Source organism: Lolium rigidum, chromosome 2 (assembly GCF_022539505.1).
Source record: "Lolium rigidum isolate FL_2022 chromosome 2, APGP_CSIRO_Lrig_0.1, whole genome shotgun sequence".
Classification (NCBI taxonomy): domain Eukaryota; kingdom Viridiplantae; phylum Streptophyta; class Magnoliopsida; order Poales; family Poaceae; genus Lolium; species Lolium rigidum.
In genome coordinates this window covers 160,772,540-160,789,464 of record NC_061509.1, presented here as the reverse complement: position 1 = coordinate 160,789,464, position 16,925 = coordinate 160,772,540, and the positions used below count along the sequence as shown (strand labels likewise).

Here is a 16,925-nt window from a genome sequence, read left to right as displayed (position 1 = left end):
TGTTTTTAAAAAGAAACCATTTAAAAAAATCTGGACATTTTTCATATTTGAACAATTTTTAAATTTAAACATTTTTTAGATTTCAATTTTTTTCAAATTTGATCTTTTTCAAATTTGGACAGTTTTAAAAAAGAAATCATTTACTCAAAAAATCTGAACATTTTTCAGATTTGAACAATTTTCTAATTTGAACAATTTTCAAATTCGAACATTTTACAAATTTGAACATTTTAAAAATGCTTTTTTCAAATGTAAATATATTTGAAAATTTCAAACTTTTTTACTTTTATCGCTTTTTAAATTTTAACATTTTTTAATCCTAGAAAATAAAAAGAAACAGGAAAGAAAAGAAAAAAAGAACGAACAAAACGAATCAAAAAAAGACCAAACACCCGAACTGGGCGGGGATGTGCGACGCGCGGAACGCGCCGACCTGGTCAGTGTATAGGAACGACCTCCAACCGTGGCCTCTGCCCGCACTTATTTTTGTGAGGTAGTTGACTAATGTAAGAAGGACCTGCAAGTGAATAAGCCATGGCGGACGTGTCTGGGTCTTGGGTCTTGGGCCAGATGCAATAACGATTTGAATCTAGATATAAACTTACCGATTAGTTTTCGGAAGGCTCGGTGAAGAATCTCAACACGGTGATCAAGCCATTGTCTCGATCTCCATGTCTGCAAAGAAGGAAACCTCATCCATTAACATGTTCATGACATGGTGAATTTAGAAGGGGCGAAATGCGTAATCTTCAATGGCGAGCACCTAAACATCGTTAGCTTGTTGGGCACGATAATGAGCGCTAGCTGGGGCGGTGAGCCTCGCCACGCTGTACCACTGGGGGCAAACTCTTAAGGGTAGGGCGTTTCATTGTATTCCAATTGTTATCATCTTCAAACACGTACATAAAACACAGTATTTCTTATCAACCCATCAAAATGTAAATCTTTTGCTTTTCAAAGAAAGTTGCACGGTGCACATGTACATGATAAAAGTTATGTACATCCAACTTCACAATGCATAAGGGTCCAGAAACCTAGGAATCCATGTACATACAAATAAGAACACATGGACAGTATCAACACTCGAAGATCATCTTGCATCATGCATTCACACCTTAGTCTCATGACTACATAGGTTACCCGCTCAAAAGCTGACCCATCACGCTCTCTCTCCACTTTGGAGAGGGCTAATCAGGTCTAGCCTCCGAGTCCAAATACTATTATCTTAGATCACTATAAGACATAACTGGCATGCACATGCAGAAGGAAATCGAATAAGGCTACATGACACAATGCAATCCCAATAGTCTACCACCGTGCTAGCGGAACTTGGGACTGGTGTTGGTCTTCTACGCAAAGTTGAGGCGAGAAGTGTAGGTGGCCTTGGGACTCCAGTTCCTAGGGATGACATCTTGGGCCGAGAGAGTCTTCTTGGTAGCCAGGGTTGTCACTCTCACAGAAAACGGTCCCACGAGTGGGCCTGGTGTGAGGCTCCAGGTGGCACCCCATATGTGCTTCATGTCCTGCCACTGCGCTGAGTTCGCCTGCATGGATGCATAGTGAGAATGCAAATTAGTGACTTCACACCCACAACAAAAGCATGAAGACGTGAAGCTTTTTTGCGGCTAACAAAAATGTGAAGACTTGAAATGAATTCAGACAATATAATTCGAAAGTTCGAAGCAATGGTGGTAATAGTGCAGTGAGACTTTTGATCAGGGGCGGAGCCGCTTGGATACAAAAATAAAATTGCTCTACAATTAGCCTACAGAATTACTCTGTGCAGCATGCAGCCCATGATTAGTGCAGCCGTCTGGCTAAAATCAGCCCACAATAGTGACAATGCTAGATATAGCCTATGAGTTGTGCACCCTGATCGAGTTTGGTCTAGCTTTTGCTCCAAACACGCCAGGGAAGCTAGCTAGGACAGGGGCCTAGTTGCGCTCCATGATTTGCCTCCCAATCAAAGTATCAATCCAGGAAACAACCATCTTTCATGTCCACTAGTCACATTGGAAAAGAGGACTCGGCTCACATGCAGATGCACTGACGCTCTGCTCACGTTTCTTACAGCAATCCGCCTTTATATCAGTCGGTGAGAAGTGCAATTATTCTGTGGGTTTTGATCCTACCGAAGGCAGCGGTAAAATGTACTCCTACAAAGGTGCATGATCAGGGCATGAAGAAACCGCGGAATATAGAGCTGTTCTTACCTGCTTGAGCTGCATGGAGCCAATGTCGCCGTCGCCATCCTCGAACTCTGTCACGGACCTGGCTAAGGATGTGGCATTTGAAGCATCAGGAAAACAGAGAAGAAGGCTTAGGCGGGCCGGGAGAAGGCCAGCAAGGGTTAGCGGGCCGGAATGGACTACTTGATGAAGTTATCACCAGGTCGGCCCATCTCCCGATGTCGTCAAATAGGCTGGGAAGGCATCGATCGGGTTTGTCTTTGGACCATTATTGTAATCTGAATCCTGTGTCCCCTTTCTCTCTACTTCCTCCTCAAGACTTTCTCTCATCCAGATCCCCTTGCTCGTTAAACTGGGTTGTAATCTCAAATTCGTGTGCTATATTGAGAGATAGTAGTGGTACCGTAACATTTGGTATCGGACGCCGTTCGATTCGAAGCTGCTCGTGTTTAATTCCTCGATCCGGAGAGTAATTCCGTTTTTGGTAGGCGCTGATTGCTCATGCAATTGGCACAAAGTTCCGTGAGGACGCCTCCGATTCGGTCGCCGGATTTGGGTCGCACGAGGTAGATCTCGCCCGGAGAAGCCACATCGGACGAGGTGGGCAACGTCCGGCCGGATCGACGCCCTTGACAACCGGATGGAGGAGGTGTTGAGGCGGATAGCCGCGGCTGCGAGCGGATCCGAAGGATGAGTTCAAATCCGGCTTGTCCGCCGTGGAAGTCAAGCTAGGATCTACCCGAGCCTCCATCGACGCGAATGCCAATTCGCTCCAAACCATACACGCATGGCGTTGTGGAGTGGACACGCAAGTCTCCGATCTGACCGCATCCATGGAAGCTCTTCGCAAACAAGTCGATCGTGTGGTGGTGGGGGTTGGTCTCAGCGCCCTGGGAGCGCCGCCAGGTGCAGCGTTGCCGACTACATCTTCTGCACCGCATACTGCGGGTGTGGCACCACGGGAGCCGGGCTCCGGCAACTCGGCCACGGCGTGCAACATGAGCACCGGGGTATGGCGGGTGAGCAACTTGCTCTCACCTTGTCATCCCCGGTCACGAGTACGAATACCAGCCATACAAACCTTGCGATGGTTCCAGTTACTTCGAAACTTCTTCCGTCACACACACCACACCAGCTCCACCTCCCACCGATTTTCCTCGTTTCGATGGAGAGAATCCCATGTTGTGGCAAAAGGCCGCTGAGAAGTATTTTCGTCTCTTTACGAGTAGATCCCGGTTACCGAGTTGAGTACGCCACTATGTATTTCTCGGGTAATGCAGCACTTTGGTTGCAAAGTGTTGAGCACAAACCGGCTAGTTTCGGTTGGGATCGGTTGTGTGACTTGCTTAGTAAGCATTTCGATAGGGGTCGGTATCAATTGCTTTACCGTCAATGTTTTAAGCTAAGACAAACTAGTACTCGTAGTGGCTTACATAGAGAAATTTGATAGTCTTATGCATCACATGCTAGCCTACAAACCAGATTTAGATCCCACCTTTTTCACCACTCGTTTCATAGAAGGTCTAACACATGATATTCGGAAAGTTGTTATGATTCAACGGCCCGAGGACCTCGAGACTGCTGTTTCCTTGGCCTTATTGCAGGAGGAAATTGAAGATGATGTTCCAAAGTTTGGTGGAAGACCAATTGTGAATCAGAGACAATTTTCTCGTCAGAATTTCTCACCCACAGCTCGGCAGTTTACTCCAGCTTCTTCGGGGGATAAATCTGCAGCCATGTCAAGCAAAGTGTCAGCGCTGAAAGCTTATCGCCGGGCACAAAATCTATGTTTCACATGTGGGGAAAAATATGCACCAGGGCATAAGTGTAGCAACATGGTTCAGTTTACATGTGGTGGAAGAATTGTTATCCATGTTGCAAGCATCCGATTCTGATAATGAAGCACAACCAGCTGACACGAGAGGTGTTTGAGGACGCACTTGCGGATACTCAGCGGTGTTGATGTCCATTAGCCAACAAGCGAGTTAATGGATCCGAAGCTCCGCGTTCTATGCGGCTAGCGGAGGCAAATTCAAGGCGAGAGATGTGCTAATTCCGATTGACTCGGTTCTTCTAGTAACTTTATCGGTGAAAACCCGGCAGCAAAGTTGGCGGGAGTGCAGCCTTTGAACAAACCTATCGGAGTTAAGGTGGTCTGGAGGAGGGATCTTACGGTGGTACTGCTGAAATTCCTGATTGTGAGTGGACTTGTCAAGGCAACTCATTCACAACTTCGTTGAAGGTGCTTCCTCTTCAGTGTTATGATGTCATCCTGGGAATGCAATGGCTTGAGCAAATGGGGCTAATGACCACACACTGGCAGCAAAAGTGGTTCCAGTTTGATTGGCAGGGGAACAACTGTCGATTGCAGGGTATTACTGCAACAACTAATCAATGTGAGAGCATCTCAGTGGCTGAACTGCAGGACTTACAGCAACATGATTCAATCCAGTATCTGGTGCAGCTGTATTTTACTGAAGACACCAAAACTTCTCAAATGGTGCCACATATCATAGCAATGACGATTGATACTTATGCAGAAATATTTGAAGAGCCGAAGGGGCTGCCGCCACGCCGCAAGCATGATCATAAGATTCCATTGATGCCGAGCGCAAGCCCCGTGAATTTACGCCCTTACGATATACAGCCCAATGCGGAAAAATGAGATAGAGAAGCGAGGTTCGAGAGCTGTTGGCACAAGGTGTTATTCAGATCAGCTCCAGTCCTTTTGCATCACCAGTCTTGTTAGTGGGAAAAAAGGACTTAACATGGAGATTGTGTGTGGATTTCCGCCACCTCAATGCCTTGACCATTAAAAACAAATACCCCCTTCCTGTCATTGACGAGTTGCTCGACGAATTGGCAGGGTCACAATGGTTCACGAGTTTGGATCTGCGCTCCGAATATCATCAAATCCGTATGGCTGCAGGAGAGGAATATAAAACTGCTTTCCAAACGCACCATGGTCACTTTGAGTATAAAGTTATGCCGTATGGGGTCACTGGTGGTCCGGCTACTTTCCAAGGCTTGATGAATGACATTCTTGCTACATTTCGCGGAAGTTTGTGCTTGGTCTTTGTCGATGACATACTCATCTATAGCAAAAACCTCCAGGAGCATGTTCAACATTTGGAAAAAGTATTTGCTTGTCTTATTGGAGCACAAACCGAAGGTGAAGAAATCCAAGTGCACTTTTGCTCAACAAGAAATCTTGTACACGGGACACCTAATTAGTCCAAATGGAGTGTCAACTGACAGAAAGAAGGTTGAACCAATTCTGGCATGGAAGCAACCTCAGAATGTGAAGGAATTACGCAGCTTTCTGGGCATGACGGGATACTATCGCAAGTTCATCAAAGGATATGGAGTTATCAGCAGGACGCTTACGGACATGTTGAAGAAAGGAGCACCATATGTCTGGAATTCAGATAGAGAAGAGGCCTTCCAAGCACTGAAACAAGCCTTAGTATCGACACCAGTTCTAGCACTGCCGGATTTCTCTAAAACATTTGTTATTGAAACTGACGCTTGCAGCCGCGGTGTGGGGGCAGTGCTGTTGCAAAATGGTCACCCTTTGGCTTTCATAAGCAAGGCTTTGGGACCTAGACATCTAGGCTTGTCTACATATGAGAAGGAATGTTTGGCCATACTCCTAGCTATAGACAAATGGAGGTCTTACCTGCAACATGGTGAATTTGTGATCAGAACGGATCAACGTAGCTTAATCCATTTGGATGACAAGCGTCTTACAACCCCTTGGCAGCATAAGGCTCTTACCAAGCTTTTGGGCTTATCATATAAGATTGTGTACAAAAAGGGTGTTGATAACGGGGTGGTCGATGCTCTCTCGCCACATTCATGCAGACACTGAAGAACTGCTGGTGACCTCTCAATGTAAGCCCACCTGGCTGGTTAGTGTAGCTCAAGGCTATCTACAGGATCAGGCAGCAGCTCAGCTTCTTGCAAAATTGTCGGTGCAGTCAGTCCAAGGGAATTACAAACTGATACAAGGGATCATTCGATATAAGAACAGAATCTGGATTGGACGAACCCTACCTTGCAACAAGATATCCTTCATGCTCTTCATTCCAGATCCTATAGGTGGTCATTCGGGCTTCCATGCCTCTTATCATCGAGTCAAACATCTGTTTGCTTGGCCCGGCATGAAACAACGAGTCAAAAACTTTGTTGCTCGCCTGTACGGCTTGCCGGCAGAGCTAAATCAGAGAGAGTGGCATATCCAGGTCTTTTGGAACCTCTCAAAGTTCCTGATGGTGCTTGGCAAGTGGTTACGATGGACTTCATCAATGGGTTGCCGAAATCATCTGGCTATGATTGCATTATGGTGGTGGTGGATAAATTCTCAAGGTATGCACACTTCATTCCGTTGAAACACCCGTTCATCGCTCCGTCGGTCGCTCAAGCTTATGTGAAGGAGGTGTATCGTTTGCATGCTTTGCCTCGTGGCGATTGTTTCGACCGTGACCCTGTCTTCACGAGTACTCTCGGCAAGAATTGTTTCGTCTCACTCAAACCGAGTTGCGTATGAGTTCAGCCGGACACCGGAAACGGATGGCCAAACGGAGCGTGTTAATCAATGCTTGGAAGGATTTCTGCGATGCTTTGTCGGTTCTTGTCGAAGCAATGGGTACAAGTGGATTCATTTGGCTGAATTTTGGTACAATACTACTCTACACTCGTGTCTGGGCAAAACTCCTTTTGAGGTGTTATATGGCCATGCCCCGCGCCACTTTGGAGTGGATGTGGTCGAATCATGCAAGGTACCAGACTTGCAGCAATGGTTACTCAACAGGGAGACCATGACACAATTGTTGCATCAGCACCTGTCACGGCAGCAGCAACGAATGAAGAACCAAGCAGATAAGCACCGCACTGAGAGAGAGTTTGGCGTGGGGGATCAAGTTTACCTCAAGCTACAACCATATGTTCAGACCTCCGTAGCAAAACAAGGTACACGCAAACTAGCTTTCCGATATTATGGTCCCTTCCGAGTGCTTGCAGCGGGTTGGAAAAGTGGCATACAAATTGGCCTTGCCGGAGACAAGCCAAATCCATCCGGTAATCCATGTTTCACGAGCTGAAACGAGCAATCGGACCCTCCACACCTGTTCAGCCGGTCTTACCAGAGTTGTTACAAGAGCACATTGAACCTGATATGATCCTGGGAACAAGATGGCGTCGAACAGGGCAAGTCTCAGAGTGTCAAGTTCTCGTGCGTTGGAAAGGCCTGTCCGATGATCTAGCAACCTGGGAGAGTCGTGATGATCTTCAACGACGATTTCCGCGTGATCTAGCTTGGGGACAAGCTGGTTCTCAAGGAGAGGGTAATGTCACGGACCTGGCTAAGGATGTGGCATTTGAAGCATCAGGAAAACAGAGAAGAAGGCTTAGGCGGGCCGGGAGAAGGCCAGCAAGGGTTAGCGGGCCGGAATGGACTACTTGATGAAGTTATCACCAGGTCGGCCCATCTCCCGATGTCGTCAAATAGGCTGGGAAGGCATCGATCGGGTTTGTCTTTGGACCATTATTGTAATCTGAATCCTGTGTCCCCTTTCTCTCTACTTCCTCCTCAAGACTTTCTCTCATCCAGATCCCCTTGCTGTTAAACTGGGTTGTAATCTCAAATTCGTGTGCTATATTGAGAGATAGTAGTGGTACCGTAACAAACTCCACCAGTAGCGAGAGCCAGAAGCTGGTGGAGCCCTCCACCACGCGGAAGGCGATGTTCTTCCCCCGGTACTTGCACGGCGTCCTGAAAATCAAACGAGACGCACGCCCCCAGTCAGTCAAACTGTAACTGTTTATCTATTCCATCACACGCTATGAGCATGCCAATGTGAGCTCTGCATGCAGCCTTTGTGTGCGGCCATCTGTCTGCTAGCACATTGTGAAATGGAGAAGGCGTGCCCACCGTCCGGGGACTCGATCGATCGGGACAAGAAAAGTGTTCCATGGCACGCCCAAGATCCAACCGCATGTGCACGGTGAACCCCGGCCATGGTCCTCGATCGCTCGCTAATAGCCAGATCTGACAGTGTTTCTTGAGCACTAGGACAACCTTTGTTTCTACTCTACTTCGTAGCAGGGCACTTCGGCCGGCAAAAATACAGAGATGCTTTTTGACAGAGTTCAAGTGGTTAAACCGTCAGACGGCAGGTGGTGCTACATATTTTCTGTCTGCTAGCACTGTTGAACACCACCCGACGCTCACCTGCGGAACACCACGGAGATCTCGCCGCGGTCGCGCAGCTGACCGCCGTGGCCGGCGACGGCGAGCCTTCCGAAGGCGGCGCCGCTGAGGTCGAAGTGGGTGCGGCCCTGGGCGCAGTACCCGCCGGGGCACTCGTCGGTGATGATGACGGTCACCGCGCGGCGCGAGCAGACGCCGCGGTCGAGGCACCGCACCTTGTAGCAGGCGCCGCACCCCTCGCCGGCCTTGAACAGCACCGGGCTCACCGCGCCCACCCGGGCCTTCATCGGCGCCACGTCCACCAGCGACCCGTACCCGCACGCGCCGCCTGCAAACAAAACATACGTTTAGGCGCAAGGTGCATGGATAAACTTTTACAGCTCGAGTTTTACGCCTCAAAGGGACCAAAACAGGAGGACATGCATGCACGTGCGATCGACCGTGGTCCTAGCTAGAAGAGGAAGGAGTTGATCTACAGAAGAAACGTCGATCGATCCTGAGTGGCCAGATCTAGCAGCAACGGCAAAAGGACATTTGATCATTGAAATGCAAATGGCTGCATGTGCATACATCGTTAGACGTGCTAACTGAACTAGGACAGCGTTAATAAATAATACGCGAGTCTGAAATGCTGCTGATACGTTTACACTGTATATATATCGCGGTGAATTAGCAAACCAGAGGTGTAATTAATTAATTAAGCCGGAAGTTGTCAGATTTCAGGCTAGCCATAGTGCTAGTATCATAGCTAGTATCATGCATAATGGTTTCCCTAAAAATGCTGTGTGGCAGCTAATTAAGGAGGAAAGAGAAGATTAGAATAACATAGGTAGATACCGTATCATAACGCAAACAGCGAAAAAAATTAATGCTAAACAAATCTTGTACACAAATTTACATTAAGATTTAAAAATAATAAATATAACATGATTATGATACTTCTTCATGATACTACTCGCTATAGAGATAGTATCATGTAGTAGTATCATATGCATTATAATACTACATGATATTTACCACTATGATCAGCCTCAGACATGGACCTTGGACACTTAGCACACAATAGTGCAAATGTCGACTCTTCAGTTTTTCTTAGGATATGAAGGAAATTATTGTTCCTTTTTTTTGAAAAAGATGTTGCGGATTTTTTTAAATTTAACTTTTAATCTGTAACATCTTTTTCGAGGCAGAGAAGTATTATTTACTTCCCTGATTTTTTTTATTGTAGTTTTAGTTTCAATTTGAACTACAATCACAAAAGAATTTATGAATCGGTGAAAATAAGATTGGATAATATCTACTTAATGGCATACAGGAATCTTAGAGCTCCCGGCGCCTATTCCCTGCTAGACACGTTCTTGTGCTGCGCTGGGCCCGCTAAAATTCCTTGTGCATAGGATGCATGCCGATGTGGCGCCAAAAATATGCCAACGGCTAGAAAGTACTTCAGCAGGAGTAAAAATCATACAATAATAACCAAATTAATATGTGGATCCAATGCATTAACGTACGTACCACACATCCTAGTCCAAAAAGTAAGAGATCAAAGCCCCCATCAATGGCGGAGCGCTTTCTAGACGACGACAGAGACTAGCTGCGGTTCTAAGAAACCTTAAACTCCCATGCTCTTCACCAAGGATGAGAGCCACGGAGACTACTGGTACACTGGTATAGCTAGACAGCTGGCGGTGGACATGAGGAGCTTACCGTCGCTGCCGTCGCCCTCCGCGCTGCCGTACCAGGTCGCGGTGGCCTGATGCCACTGCGGGTCGACCACCTGGTGCGCCGCTCCAGCGTCGCCGACATTGAAGAGGAACGCAGCAGAAATGAGAGCAACCAGGAGCAGAAAGGAGCTCGAAGAGGCAGCGCGGCCGGCCATTGTGAAGGGCGCAGGGCTTCTTCCTAGCACTGAAAGATCAGTGTACCTTGTTCCTGCTGGGCCGATCGCCTACTCTCCTTTTAAGCCTTCGAGAAGCCCCAGCCCCCGATGCTAGCTCAGAGTGGCACGAAAGAGACACTCGGGATGCAGGAGTACCGGCCACTAGGGTGGTGCCTGAATTTATAGATTTATAGCAAGTGGTTCTTCTCCAAACGCTTTGCAAATTATAACGTGCTAATAACACGTTATTTTTCAAAATACCATTTTGCAAAAGAATAGAAAATTGATAGGTATAGCATATATATCAAGGATTTCATCCAACATTATTCGGAGCAATACATGCATAACTAATAACTAGTTTTGATTAGATTATATCAATCCCTTCCTTCCTCTCATAGAGACAAAACATGCAGGACGAAAACAAGAACTATGTAACTGAACTGAAGATGACATGAACTAAGAACTATAAAGCTAACCCATGGTTTCTACGGGCTACGGCTAGCACTACTGAACTACCTTATGGTACTGAGAACCTGCAAGGATGAAACTAGATATGTCTATCGCGTGCGGCGCAAGAAGTGGTGGTCTGGCGGCAAAGACCGACGCCAGATCGAGCTCCTGGTCGAGGCGCGCGTCCTCCTGGGGATTCTGGTCAGGACGTGACATGCGGAGGCGGCCGGGCAGCTGGAGGAGAGTTGAAAGTGGCGACCGGTTGGTTGGACACCCGAGCTAAGTTGAGCTAGGTTGCAATCAGGGGTACGTGGGCTACCGCTAGTTTCATTACTTTTTTTACCGCGCTGTAACGCTATTACGCTACAACAAATAACGAGGTTAGCGTCGCTCGTCATACGAGCAAATTATGCATAGCATACCGTTTACCTTCTTAATAAATAACACCCTATTTTTTCCATGGTTTATAGTGCGGCGAGCCGTAGTTTCTTTTCCTTTTTCTTTTGGCTTATAATAACATTGCGTGTGACTGTGCATGTGCGTTGGTCCGTCCGTTTTCGGTCGCTAATAACTAGGATACTTCATCCGTCCACAAATAAGTGTACATGCGGGTTTTCCAAGACAAATTATGAAGTGGAGTAAAAAATACATTGGAAACATGTATCTCTCCTCATTAATTCTTTCACCTCTAATAAGCTAAGTGCATGTAGAAAACAAGAAGAATATATGCTTAATATTATTGGGTTTAATTTTCGTGCGATAAGAGAGAAGCAATTAAAGTGCATTGAAAAGATAGAAGTACATTCTTTTGTGGACAAAGTTTAGGGCTGGATGTACATTTATTTAAGAACGGAGGGTGTATGTGGGAGATTGACTTTCGTCCACGATGTGTATGTATTCTGATTTTGTGAGCTTGACACGCAGCATGAAGGCATGCGAATTCAGTTCATCCATGATCCATATACACTTCTCCGAGATACTATCTAGATGGAGATTGTTGGTAGGTGCAAGAAGAACTCCCCAACACAAATCTGAAGGAAAAGGAGGGCAATGATGAATCAAGGACGGACAATGATGAATCAAGGACGGGCAGCAAAACCGGGCGTGAAGATATCATGGATACGGCTGCAGGGTCGCACTGTTTTACCATCTCCCGTGTCACCGGCCCGTCTTTGCCCTCATGCCCATGTGCGCTGTCGAGGGGAGCCCGCGCCTCCGGCCGACGGCCGTGCCGGCGCGGTTGCTTCGTCCGACCGTTACGTGTGGCGGCGGCAGCGTGCTGGCACGGGCGTTCGTGCTTGTGTCCTCTACGTTTAGCCGTTTGGGCGCTGGGTATGTAGGTGGGGCTGCGGGAACAAGCGAATGTGCATCTTGCATCAGCTATCAGGCGATCGACAAACTTGCAGGCGCGGATTGTTTGAAGGCTCATTTCCGTCTGTCAGTACATGCGAGCTGCTTCAGCAGCAGTTTTCCCCTTGGTAGAAACTGGTAGGCAACGGTACAGATCAAGAATTACCGACCTCTCCACTTGAAAATTCAGAAGTTTTCTCGTCAGAGGAATAAGATTTGGATGGCGTTAGTCTACAAAATAAAAGCAGTACACTTGAAATTGCATATTCCTTCATCCCTTCTTTGCCCAAAATTTCCCAGCAGATGATTCCAAGGGATATGCGTGCAGGGACAAGACAATTCTCTTTCCGTTGAACTAGACACTACGAGTATTTGAGAACCACTAAACGCTAATCTAGTCGTCTTAGATCATCTCCAGTCGCGTCCCCCAAACCGCGCTGAATCGAGCGCTTGGGGGACATGTTTTGTTCGTGCCGCGTTTGGAGGACATCGTTCCCCAGCCGCGTTCCCAAAACGCCGCCCCAAAACATTAAAATACTATTTTTTTATATTTTTGCATTTTTATTTCAATAAATAGAAGAAATATTCCACAAACTAATACATAATTGGGAACGTGGTTTACATAAATATATAATTTGGGACATGGTTTTTCACAAACTAATATATAGTTTGAACCATGATTGACACAAATATAAAAGATTGCAAAAAAATAAACCTAACTAGGCCGGACATCGAAGGTTTCGTGTATTCGTTGCCAAGAAAGAACACTCGAGGGCACACCCAGTCACCTAAACTGGAAAATCCAGCTGGTGAGGGGTGCCCCTGTTGGTTCTTCCGAGGACGAACATCCAGAAACCTTCGTCCATTTTTTCGCTGCGAAGAAACAACACTCTTCAGTCGTCGTCCTCCTCGACGCTGTCGCCGTGGTAGTTCCGGCGGCAACGCGTCTTGTCGAACACCTTGATGCTCACATTCCTGTCACCTAAGTAGGAGAACACGAGCATGAAGCCGGCTTCGAGGCGGTGGTAGCGCACGAACTTCTCCCAGCCGATGTGGAGGTACATCTTGCCGCGCGTCGTAGATCACGTCGACGATCCACCGGCAGCTGTGGCAGCCATCCTCGCGCAGATGCAGTGTGCCCCTGCGCTCGTTGTCGGCGACGAAGTCGACGAAGTCGTCCGGCAGCCTCTGGATGCCGTGTGGGTCGCCCTTGATGACGACGATGAACTCGAACAGCACGGGCCCTTCCTCGTCCTGCATGTCCGACGATGAGGACGACGACAGCGTCGCAGGCGACGGCGAGCGTGCATCTCTGCCGCGGCCACGACCACGACCCCGACCACGGCCGCGAGCTCGGCCTCCGCCTGTACCAGCCATGGCGTCGACTCTTGAGATGGTGGCGGCTAGGGTTGGGGATAGAGGCGCTAGGGTTTGTGTGTGAGACGAACGATGAGAGGCGGCCCTTTTTTATATGTCGGAGGGAGGCGGGGGAGCGGTGGCGCTCATTAACGCCGGCATGCAGAGCTAGGCGGCGACGAGACGCTTCGCTGCGCCTCTGCAGGGACTGCACCGTCGCTGCGCGCCAATAACTTCCGTCGCGAGGTAGACGACGGTTAGGTTAAAATACAATTGTGCCGCTGACGGGTCGGCCCCGGCACTCCCCGCCTCGCTTTTCGGTGCGCCAGGCATCCCCGGCGCGTCCCCTGTGGAGCGGGGACGGGCTCGGGCGCCAGACACCGTATCGGGGCGCGCCTGACAAAAAACGGCTTTGGGGGACGCGGCTGGGAACGTTTTTTGGTCGACGCGCCCCAAATCGCTTTTGAGGACGCTTTGGGGGACGCGACTGGAGATGCTCTTATACTACCTCGGTTTCAAAAAATAGCGCACGTGTATTCAAAGATGAACTTTACCCAATAAAATTGAGGAACAAAACCTTGATTATATTATATGTAATTAGCACCGTTGGATTCGTATTGAAAAGCACTTTCTAATAATGTTAATTTCATATAAATAATTTTTATATATTTAAAATAATTCTTGGTTAAATAAAAAAGTACGTAAAATGAGAACGCCTTATTCCTTGAAATGGAGGTAGTACTTTCTTCAGAAAAACACGGAGAGCTTGGTTACCAGCACTACACTGCCATGCCATTAGCTAGGTCGGTTAATTCGACGTGTGGTAGAAACGAAATCTGATATGTAAGACAAGGAGTGACTTAAGTAGTAACATCACATATTTTAAGATATTTTGATAATATCGTATGACAATAAATGAGGAAAGAGACCAATGTTGTACTCACTTCACTCAATGCAGGCGTGGCCAACATGCGGAACACATGTGAATCAACCACAACATGCTATTTCTTTTGCCACTACAGATTTAGATGATACCACTTGTAATTATTTTATATACTCTAGATTTTTCCTCCCCCACGTTCATTTTTATAAGAAATTTTGGTAAGCCAATTATGCTTGTCAAAACATCATATAAAATGGAATATATTTATTTACTAACATTGAAAATTGTGCACCCTTGAAGGCTCTCTCAACCTAAGAGCTCCATAGCATGATATTTAAGTACATCAAAATAGACACGAACACATACATACAAGTGATGTTCATCTAAATGGGAAGTATTGGTCCATAAGGACATATAAGTCTGTATATTTTATCTAAGAACTAGAAAGAAGTCGATTCAACCAAAAGAACTAAGACACAATATCTCAAAACAGAAACCCACTGGCACGTTCCTTGCATTGTATTGTTAAAATTTGCATTAAGTGTTCTAACTTAATTACAGTGACATGTTTTTCAAATATATAAGAAATTATACTATTTAAGATTGTATGTATAGAGAGTGAGTACAAAGAAGTAAAAGAACTTGGTACAAAATAAGTGATAATCTATAAATTTACCTTTTCCATGCACTACTAGGAAAAAGTGTAAGGGTACATTGCCCCTATGTGTGGTTTTGGTAATTAATGACAACCCCTATGGACTAATGTTTTCATTGAGTTTATATGAAGGAATATTCCATAGGTACTACTTGCTCTTCATGTGTTGGATTCAAGTATGGATGCCATGAAGATAAAGGTATATCTTGTGTATTGGCATCAAGATCATCGGTTGAGTTGGGCAAGTTCAAGATGAGCGTCTCAAGTGAATCACATACTTGAAGCTTCCCGTCCATTTGATGATAATGGACTTGTGAAGATGTGCATCAATGGAGCTTTTCCATCATAGTGTATGGGGGAGCATTTGTGAGTCTTCACGAAGCAACATTGGTCAAGAGAGGCATTCCGGCTTGAGTGAAGCTTGAAGAGTTATCATCAAGATCAAGCGGGATGCGCAAGGCAAAGGTATGGCCTTGCTAGGTTTTCCTTTTACCGGTCTCAAGGTGGATGTTGGGAGACCGGATTATAGGATAGATAGCCGCACTATTAAGAGGGGCTTTCGGTTGAGTAACTTGATCACATCGTCTTAGGGAGCTCAACCCCTTGCATACTTTGCATATCCTTATTGCTTCTTGGTGTTTCTCTATGTGAGGTTCTTGAGCTTGTTGCTAGCTTTACAACAAGCCCAAGTTCATCGAAAACGGAGTTCGCATGCATCTTCTATTGCGTTTTCGAGGTTGGGTGATTTTACCGGTATTCATGATATAAGGTTCTACCCTTTTATATTCATGATAAAATCCCCTCCTACAGTTTCTTGAGTTTGCACTTTCTTTTGGATAGCATTTGTTGTTATCTTTCCAACGAAATTAGTTTCATGTCAATCGGAGTTCGGGAGCAATAGTTATTAAAGAAAAGGTAAAAGAGAAAAAGAAAAAGAAAAGAAAAAAGGGGGGAGGCGGCCGGTTGCCGCCCGGCCTACCGGGCCGCACGCCGGCCCACCCGGTCCGCACCGGGCGCCAACCGGACCGGGCGGCCACCGGCCCACGCGCCGGGCAGCCCAGCTAGCCCTCCGGTCCGACCGGACTTTAACCGGGCCGCCACCCCGTCCGGCCCGCGCCCCCGTCGCGCCCCCGCGCGGCCTGCACTCCGCGCCGCCCGGTGCTGCTGGGCCGCAGCGGCCCACGCGGCCAGGCTCCTCCCCCGCGCGCCTGAAGCTCTTCTGCCGCCCAGCGCGCCTCTGCCCAGCCCCGGTCGGTGGGCCGGTCCGACCGGACAGGCCACCGGCCTCTCCGGCCCAGGATCCGGTCGGCCGGCCTGCTGGCCGGCTGGGCTGTCTTTTTTAGCCGTTTTTTATCCGATTTTCACCCGGTTTTCTCCCCAACGGTTATTTTTCTCCCTAGACTATAAATAGCCCTTCTTCCACCTTGAGCAACAACTTCTTCCCCTTTCTCTCACCTCCATTGTTGCATTTGAAGAAGTTGCTCTCTCCCTTGATTCCTCCAACCGTTCTTGCTCATATTTGCGGATTTGAGAGAGGAGATCTAGATCTACACTTCCACCAAACCGTTTCTTCTCTAAGTGAGGGAATCTCTTGGGATCTAGATCTTGGAGTCTTTGGTTGACTTTCCCCCTTGTTCTTCCTCTCCAATCTCATCCTAGCATTCGTTGCTTTGGTGGGATTTGAGTGTGAAGGACTTGAACACCTCCGGTGTTCTTGCTTTGCATTATTGCATAGTGTTGAGCTCTCCACCACGATTTGTTCGAGTGAGAGACCGTGAGCTTGTTACTCTTGGAGGGTGACCTCCTAGTTGGCTTGGTTGGTGTCCCGGTGATCTCTTCGTGGAAGATTGTGAAGGGGCCCGGGCTTCTCCTTCGTGGAGCTTGTGAAGTGGTTGTGGAGCTTGCCATCTCCGGAGCGGAGGAAAAGCAAACCATAAGGAAAGGGCCATTAT

General features: G+C 47.3%; 1 protein-coding gene across 1 annotated transcript; it reads right to left on the bottom strand.

The window, feature by feature from the left end:
* Positions 1–1,349: 1,349 nt before the first annotated feature.
* LOC124687576 (expansin-B16-like) lies at positions 1,350–10,279 on the bottom strand. The gene is made up of 5 exons (XM_047221354.1): positions 10,108–10,279; positions 8,422–8,728; positions 7,875–7,962; positions 2,214–2,258; positions 1,350–1,544 (listed from the first exon to the last, which is right to left on the bottom strand). The coding sequence occupies exons 1-5, from the start codon at positions 10,277–10,279 to the stop codon at positions 1,350–1,352; spliced, it is 807 nt and encodes a 268-aa protein (XP_047077310.1).
* Between the last annotated feature and the right edge of the window lie 6,646 nt (positions 10,280–16,925).